Source organism: Cryptomeria japonica, chromosome 4, assembly GCF_030272615.1.
Source record: "Cryptomeria japonica chromosome 4, Sugi_1.0, whole genome shotgun sequence".
NCBI classification, from domain to species: Eukaryota; Viridiplantae; Streptophyta; class Pinopsida; order Cupressales; family Cupressaceae; genus Cryptomeria; species Cryptomeria japonica.
In genome coordinates, this window is record NC_081408.1 from 402753438 (window position 1) to 402763059 (window position 9622).

Below are 9622 nucleotides of genomic sequence, written 5' to 3' on the forward strand. Positions count from 1 at the left end.
TTAATGTTGTCTCTTGAGTTGATAAGATCTCTTGTTCATAAAGTATCATAAATATCCCTGGATAGAGGCACTGGTCTGTTGTTTATCTTTTAAGGTCCTAGTTTACTATGCATTTAAGGTCCTTGATAGTGAAACATTCTTTCCAAATCCTATATGAATTGATCTTTGCATATTTCTTTTAAGTCCTAAAAGCATTCTTATTCTTAATATACAATCATAATCATTTTCATTTCTTTTCAAAAGCATTCACTTAAAGCACATAATAAAGCATAATTGCAGAACAATCATTTGCCAGTTTTGCATTTGCTAACCATAAAGCTTAAATCCACTTTAAATAACTCCTTTTGTGCTTGAGAGGGAGAGGTATACCCACCTAGGTTCAGTGGAGCCTTAAGTGCAGAGGGATTTGGTCTTTGACCATCCCTGTTCGTTGGCCAAGGCTAGTTGGATCAATTAAGGGCATGGTAAATCCTTAAGTTTTCCAATCCGTGGTTTTGGGAACCAACATGATGGACATGATGCTCAGTCAAGGAACCCACCTTTTGAGTTTTGTCGTTAATTTGATCAACAATGTGCAGAAAAGCTCAGGCACTTCTCTCTAGATATTTTGGTTGATCATGATGTGATTCCTTCAAGGAAAAGGTATGTCCAGTATAAAGAGTCGTTAAAGCATCACATGAAAGTTTTAGTGTAGCTAATTGAAGACATAGAGGAGGCAAAGGTTTTGGGTTAGAAGATAGTGAGAAAGATCACTGACAAGATTGATGATCTTCCTTGTGACTTACTTGATTAGGACCAAAAGCTACTACCCCTAGCTTTGACCATACAAGAGTTCAATTTGCTTGTCCAAGCCGAAGTTGAGAGAGTTGATTTCACTCTCTCATCAATTGATAGATTAATAGAAATCCAAGTTATATTGGATAGTCTGGGAACTATTTTGAAGAAATCCGAACAGAACTATTCCAACTTGATGGACTCAATTGCACAAGCTCAGGTCATGTTGATGAACCAGAGGATTCAAAAGTACAAGTTGCTCTTTAGAAATTTGAGGATTTCTTGAAGAAAAATAGGGATGGCCATGCTCAAGATGGAGATCTAGACACTTAGTCATTTTTCATGCTTTGTAGTTATTAGTGAATTTTTGTAATTCCAATCGACACTTCAAGTGTCATTTTTTTATATTTTGTTTTTCATGTAGGGTTGCACAAGTCCTAAGTCAAATTAGACTCTTCTTTTGACTTAGTCATAGTTAGTTGAGTTTTTCCTAATTTTTCTCATGGCCCCTCCCCTATATATATGAGGGCGCTCATTGTAATTATCGTATTTTATCTTTTATCTATATGCAACTAGACTCTGTCGAAGTGAAAAGTAAAGTGAAACTTTGAGTTCATTTGTGATTTTTCTAATTCAATCAATAAAGAAGGTATTTTTGGAACTCAAACTTTGTGTTGAGTTCATTGTGTTCTATGGTGAGAGTGTTCATATGTCATTCTTGTTATGGTAGTTGAATTGTTTGAGTAAAAGCAGTTTATAGTGATATTGGGAAAGAGTATAGGAAATTTGGTTGTGTAGACTTTGTGCTACATTTTGAAATTGACAGAGTAGAATTTGTTGGAGGATGACATCATAAAGACTTTGAGCTTTACCTTGTTACCTAGTAGTAAGTCTATCTTGTGATTTTGTATACAATAGCGTTATAAAAGACTTTGGGTTGTATTTTGATATTAACAGAAAGTTATTTGGGTTACAATAGTTATAATAAATAGGTTGATAAGATAGTAGTGAGTTGAAGATGTTGAGCTTCACCATTATTTTCTCATCCCAGGAAGCAACAAAAGACTTTGTGTTGTTATAGAAACTTTGATTCTTACTTGTAAATCTCTTATATATATATGCTCCTAAGTTGTTTCTTAAGAATTTTTAAAGTTGTTTAAATCATTATTGCTCTAAATTATAATATCCTTTCTGAAAATAGAGATTTAAGGATAAGCATCTATTCTAAAGAAAGAGAATGAGATGGTGTAACACCCAGGATTAGAATAGGCTTAGTATTTAGAATTTTATTTTAAGTTAGAGTAATAAGCAAAGGGGGAGCATTCCCTTATAATTAGGAGAGATTTTAATTTCACACATTGTGGCTGAAACCAGAATTTTGTGAGTTTCCCCAGTTTGCAAAATTTTCAACCAACAATTTTTGGCAACTTTGCTAGGGAGAACACACAACCAAGTACCTCAAGTTTTGGTTGTAGCACACTATTATTTTTATTATTGGTATTATAATTCAAGTTTTATTCTTGTACTTGTTTGTGCAACTTCTAATGTGGTCGGTCCTGGTTATACTCGTGGTAGGCAAAATCAAGGTATCATCGCTCCTATTTTCGAGTTGCTGCAGAAGAATAATTTTGACTATTTTCCTTCCTTAACAATATCTCCTCTACAATGTACACATATTTTTCCTCCTACAAGCAAGAGATCACCTATCCCCAATGAAGCTTCAAGTGATCCAAGACCCTTGGTGTTACCACAGGTACAAAGGTTATTGTTGCACCTTTTTAACTAGTGCAGCCAATGATTATGACTACTCTAGGTGGTCAAATTGTTCAAGGTCCAAGGGGACAAAATTTTGGTCCTCTCAATTTGCCTTTTCTACTTCATCCACTTCCACAAGGTTTGAGGTAGAATATTCCTAAGTTTTATGGAGATGGAAAACAACATCCTAATGAACATATTACTGCTTTTTACATTGCATATTGTATTCTCAAAGTTGAACATGAAGATGTTTAAGTGAGATTGTTCATTGAGATGCTACAAGGTGCTACCATAGATTTGTTCTATCACTTGGCTCCACAAAGTATCACCAATTGGGACAACACTAAAAACACATTTTGAGGCGAGGTTCAAGTCGGCTAAAGATGCACATGTTCTCTTGGCTCAAATTATGCAAATGAAGAAGGAACCTCATGAGCCCATGCACAATTTTATCACAAATTTCAACAAATTGCAGAACAACATTCCTACCATTTCTTAACCAATTGAGAATCTTTAGTGTTTCTTCCTTAACTCCCAATTGCCAAAAGTGAGATTCTTATTGAGGAGGGCACTTGTGATGGATTTGGCTCATGCGTAAACTGTAGCAATTGAAGTTGAAGATGATCTTATTCTTGTTGGTAAGATCAGAAAAGATCTGAATAAGTCTAAGCATTCTCCTACATTGCCTAAATCAACTTCTTCAAGTACTATTGATCATATGGTGCAAAGGCTAGCAAATGAGATTCTTTCTCTCAAGAAGCAAATCTCTCAAATTCATTCTCCACTTAGTATAAGGATATCCCAAGGAGAACATATCCAAATAATGTTAGCAATTATGTAGCTAAGAATTAGAATAATCTTCCAAACGTCATTTGGGTTACAAAATTTATTATAAAAAGGTTGATAAGATAGTAGTGAGTTGAAGACTTTGAGCTTCATTGTTATTTTCTCGTCTCGAGAAGCAACGAAAGACTTTGTGCTTTTATAGAAACTTTGCTTCTTACTCGTAAATCTCTTATATATGCTCCTAAGTTGTTTGTTATGAATTTTAAAGTTGTTTAAATCATTATTGCTCTAAATTGTAACATCTTTTCTGAAAATAGAGAAAAGGATAAGCATCTATTCAAAAGAAAGAGAATGAGGTGGTGTAACACCTAGGATTAGAATAGGCTTAATAGTTAGAATTTTGTTTTATGTTAGAGTAATGAGCAAAGGGAGAGTCTTCCCTTATGGAGAGATTTTAATCTCACACACTATGGCCGAAACCATAATTTTGTGAACTTCCCCAGTTTACAAAATTTTCAACCAACAGTATGATAAGAAAAACCAAACAAATATAGCCATACCCATTGTATGCTTGATCACAATATTTGTCATTGAGCCAAAGATTAATTAGTTACGTATAAACTCTCTTATTAAGCCAATAACTACACCCTTGCAAATGCACACAAAACTAGTAGTATTACAATATTTCAATATAAATCCACTTAAAATTTTAGACAAAAATGCAAGATGAAAGCATGGATGCCATTATTCTCTAGTAATCTTGATTATTTGAGGTTACTTATAATGATCCTTGAGTTATGCTACTTAACCATGAAAGAATGTAGAATCCCAGTCTACCTCTAAACTACTAAGGATAGAGGGTGATTAAATGATGTGTCCTGGTCTTCCACCTTCTAGATCGGTGCCTACTCCATCGGGTAACAAAGTCACAATATTATAGGAAGAAAATGACACACATGTAAATCACAAATGGAATTGGATGTGCACACATAGACATATCAAATACCACTTAATAATCCATTTCACCATTACAAGAAACCTTATGAAACAAATACGATACTATCACAAAATCTTTGTAATGAATTAGACATCATCACACATTTATCTAACCCTTTTTACATCCATATCAAAAAATTTGGAAAGAGATGATCCATGATAAGGTTTAAGCATCCCTTTAAATAGTTACAAACTACCATCAAGACATCTCTTTACAAGTATTACATTTATTAAAAACCCTTCCCATGATTTATAAAATGTATATGATACCCTTCTAGACTATTCTTGTGTTAGTTGATTCCCTAAAAAATAATTTTAGATACATATGCGGCTAGGAAACTGATTCAACAACCAACCTTTACAATATCTTTCACTCTTGTAATTATAACATCTTGTGACAATGTAATATGTTGTCAAGTTGGGATTCATAGGAAATGTCTAATAGTTAAACCACTAATTATAGAAATACAAAGCTTGCATAAAAATTATATTGGGATTCATTGGTAGGCATAATGGAGCATTAAAATATTATTTCTCATGCTGAGAGAGTAGGTTAATACTTGCTTATATACCTATAGTAGCCAAGGTTTCATTTATGGTATTGAGGTGCCAAACCTATTTTTATCATGTTTGCATGACCCTACATGTAGATTTGTGCCTTTGATGAGATTAATGTTGTTATGGTGTGAATTGAGGGATTATACATGTCCATTGTTATCAATTATAATTATTGGCCACGTGTCTTTGAGAGTACAGGGAGGTAGGTGGAACGATGTGTTTGGACTAAGAGGATCTACAAAACTCATGTAAATAAATAGTGTTCAATGGTTAAAAACATGCGGCAGGCTCAATGACTAGGAGCTCAAGAAATAATTTGGGAAGCATAAAAATAATACTAGGATTCAAGACGTTTTGAGAGAAATGGCTTTAGGTACACATGCCATTAAAATCATAGAGGCTCAAGACGATTGCATGAATGGAGTGGTGTGGTTGGGTTTTGAAACTACTAAGTAGTCAATTTTCTTTGAGGAAGAGGGGATAAAAATGCCTAAAAACTCATGAATGGTAGTGAAAGTGATCAAGGATTAGGAAAGTGAATACCTAATATCAAATGAAAAGGAATTGATATTTGGGCTTGGACAGATCTGATATTAGCATCATGATGGAGGGAGAGGAGGAAAAGGGAGCCTAATAGGGAATGGGGATTGATGATGCATGATGATGGGGTTCTCGAGCATGATGATAAGAGAAATATTGAAGACTCGTGCCTTAAGAAAAAGGAAGTAAGTGTGAGGAAAAAGAGAGTGCAAGGAAACATGGAAATGGATGCAAAGGATGTTGGTAAGGAAGTCCATAAGAAACCCAAAGGAAGAATTATTAGATGGTATGAGAACATGACTCAAGGAATTAGAATTTGTACACTGTCCAAATGCTTTCATTAAGCATGTTGTTATTAAAAGTTATAGAGTTCCATGAGGAAGAATGAGTAGGGGTTGGAGTGAAGAGAAATATATACTAAGCACCTTGTGAAGAAGGAAAAATGTGTGGAAGTGATCATAATTTTTACAAGTCTACAAAAGGTGTTTTAATGAGATATACCATGCATGCATAATGTGAGAGGAAACCAAGAACTTGTAGGAAGTGCAAAGGTCCATAGAAGTTCCTACATCTACGAAGACAAAGTAAATAAATAGAAACTCCCCTAAACTTGGAAATTTAACCGAGGCAACCCAATACAAGGATGATAAAAGATGTAAAACATATTCTGGGCATGAATTGAATACATTGACAAATTAAAATAATGGCTAAATATGCAAATAGGGGACATTGTTGTTTTGGAAGAGTATGTTGTGAGGCTTCCCTTGTACATCTTGATTGTTAGATCCACACAAGGGTTAACAAGAGAATTGATATGTACCTTAGGGTAATTTTGTAAGGAGGTAGCTATCCAAGTCAACATTAACAAGATAGATATGTGATATTCTCCAATAAAATGAAGAAAAAACCAATATTCTAGAGGAAGTAATAAAGTACACATATCTTGGCTTATGGAAGTCAATATAGTAATGTAAATATCATGATCTTCTCCCTTCTCCAATGAAAAGGAATTAGAAAATAACTCAAATTTTATTTTGAAGGAAATATTATAGAGGAAGTAACAAAGTACAAATATATCAACATTGACTTCAACAAGTTCAATTGAGATATTCGTAGAAGGAAGAAAACTTTGAAAGGGTGGAAAACACTACATGCATTGCAAAATAGAAACAAGAAGACAAAGCTATGAGATTGAAAACCACATAGATTCTTTTTGGGCTTTTAGTTATTCCCATGATTCTTTACAAAGGTGAATTATAGGCTAGCAACACTTCAGTGGTAAAATGGAAGTAAATATAGAAGATTCAAAAACACATGATCACAAATATATTCAAACTCAAAACTTTAGTGTTATGAAATTCTCTTTGCTAAAACATGTACCTTCCATACCGAGGCCATTGCTATAGTTTATCTCATAAGTTATCATGAAAAAGTTGAACAAATGGAGACACATAGATGACCTAAAGATGTCATCAAAGAAGTCTTGGTTAAAACAAAATGCCAAGTGGATGAGCAAATGAAGGGTTCACCTAAGTATGTTCCAAATAATAAAAAAACAAATAAAGATCTTTTCTAAAAATAAATTTCACAAGTTTATGTGAAAAATTTGTTAAGAAGAAAGAAACATTATCTTAATGAATGTAACCTCACTTATGATCATCAACAAAAGACATATTTGAGGACAAATATGTCTTGAAGAGCAAAGATTCTTATAGTTCAATTGAAAACTAGCTCGCAGCACCTTTGATATATTAAATAGGTAGATGAAAAAGGTCTTAAAAAAAGAGAATAAAAAATATGTATGTTTTGCACCATAAAAATAATTGCACTTAATTCATAATAAAAAATGCTTTCATCTTCTATTCTATTCTAAATTAATTTATAGATAATGATACTTTAGTGCATTCCAGGAACGGAATAGCCGTTTCCTGATTTATGTGTATCCGAACTCATCTTATCAGATTAGCCGCATTTAATCATGAAATTAATTCTGTGGAAGCTTGAAAGCTTCAGGATTCCCCTGATTTGGTAGAGATTTGACGCGATTTTAGGAAAAGAAGACCCCAAAAACGCTTCTTGTAGCGACGTTAGGTTGTTGAGGCATTTGAGCAGAAATGAATGCGCTAATGCTGATTTCGGGTCCTGTGTATGGCGCGAAGCCTTTTTTGTTTAGGTCAGGAACATGTAGAACAACATTGCCACTCAGGTGCAGAAAACTGGAGATTGAGAAGAAAAATATAAACCCCCAAATAAGGCAGAAGAGAAGTGCAATAGCGGTGCAATGCGTGGTACCGGCAGCGGAGCGCATGGTAGCAGCTCTGGGCTACGCGCTCCCCTTTTTCAACGGCATGCAATACGGGCGCTCTCTAATGATGCAGTACCCCGCGGTGGAACTTGTATTCCGCCCCCTCTTCCCTCTGGTTGAGACCTATCATTCCATTCCCTACGCGTCCTTCGTTGCCTTCTTCGGCCTCTATTTAGGCGTGGTGAGGAATCCCGCCTTTAGTCGCTACGTTCGTTTCAATGCAATGCAGGCGGTGGTAGTGGATGTACTGCTGGCCTTGCCCATGATATTTCAGCGCATTCTGAGCCCCTCCCGTGGTGGCCCCCTACTTAATCTCTTCCTGCTCGCCTACAGCGTGCTCTTCCTCTGTATCGTTTTCGGTTTTCTCTATGCCCTGGTTTCTTGCATCCTTGGAACCACCCCCACTATACCCTTTGTTGCAGATGCTGCTGATGCACAGTTATAGCCTGCCCTCTTTGGTTCACTCAGTTTTAACTTTCAATATCAGGTCAGTTCTCTTTTATGTTTCTTTTGAATTAGGTTCTTAGAACTACTCGATCTTCTTGTTTGTTATTTATTAATATTGACACAATATACAACTTAGAAGTCGAGAGCTTAAATCGATTGAAATGCTTGATGATTAATTATATCATGTGTGGGTTTTGTTTGCATTAATGTTTCAGATTACCCGTCCCGATCCATCATCCGATGAGGCAAACTGATGCATATATCAGGGTACAAAATGTTTAATCCAAAATTAACTACTGCCGGAACAATCATGTAAACAACTGGTTATCCAAATGGTATATCCTACACATTTTTGTAGTGGGTGCACAATTTTCTCTTTTCAAATCTGGGCAAAGGATACAGAATGTATAGCTCCTTAAGTATCTCTTTTGATAATATGATAAGGATATAATGTGCTTGGCTATTGACAGGAAGTTATGATAACTCTGCAATGTTTTTTAATTCCTGCATACATGTAGGTTCCCGTCATTCTCACAGCGTTGAAGTGTACTATTACTTTTGTGGTTGAAATGTTGATTGTAATGCTATCAACTAACTCACCAAAATGAACATGTCGAAATTAGGCTTTCAGAGTAAGTTTTTTTTTTTAACATACAATGCCCAACATAATAGCTTGCGTGGTAACCACATATTGTCTTGCACAGCAGCAAACTAGCGGCGTAGCAAGATCAGTTTGTGCAGCAGTTGTGCACCTTGTCCAACAAAACACCTCGCTTGCATAGCAATGCACTTCACTTCTGCAACATGATGCCTGGCTTGCACATCACACTCTTGTGCAGTCAAGGGGGTTTGAATTACGTGGCTATGTCTTGACTGCTTGTACAACACATAGCTTCTTGTGCAGTGTTTACATCGTGTGCAATCTCGATTAATTGCACAACCACTTCATGTGGTTGGCATGAAAACATCACTATATGCATAAACCGGGTATGCACGAGCATCCTTGGGTTGGTGCAAACTTGTATCATCCAAAAATAGATGTTAAGTTTCCTGTGTGTGTTGATGGGTGTTTTGTGAGACTCAAACACAGAATAAAATACTAAGTATTATATCCTCTCTTGAATAAGGAAACCTCAAATGCTAAACAAAGTGATCAATTAGAGGTAACCCCAATATTCCTATTGTCAGGTCTTGATGATTCAATGGATTGACTTAGTGAAATGATGTGATTTTGCTGTTTACACAAAGGGACTTATGCTTTTCACTTGTAGAAAGCAACTGGAATTTGAACATCCGATATAGCAATTTAGGTGATGCTTTTTTCCTAAACTAACTAAAACTTCTCAAGCAAAAGGACAAAGGATAAAGGTTAAATAAACTAAACTAAAATCGGTCAATGATGATAATGGATAGTGCTTGAGATAGATGAATCCCATATGGAAGTACTTTCTACTTAACCGA

General features: G+C 35.3%; 1 protein-coding gene across 1 annotated transcript; it reads left to right on the forward strand.

Annotated features, from left to right (window-relative positions):
* The first annotated feature begins 7310 nt into the window (after window positions 1-7310).
* Window positions 7311-8624, forward strand: LOC131074685 (protein TIC 20-II, chloroplastic). Its single transcript, XM_058011364.2, has 2 exons — window positions 7311-8201; window positions 8377-8624. The coding sequence occupies exon 1, from the start codon at window positions 7524-7526 to the stop codon at window positions 8157-8159; it is 636 nt and encodes a 211-aa protein (XP_057867347.2). The 5' UTR covers window positions 7311-7523; the 3' UTR covers window positions 8160-8201; window positions 8377-8624.
* Window positions 8625-9622: the final 998 nt, after the last annotated feature.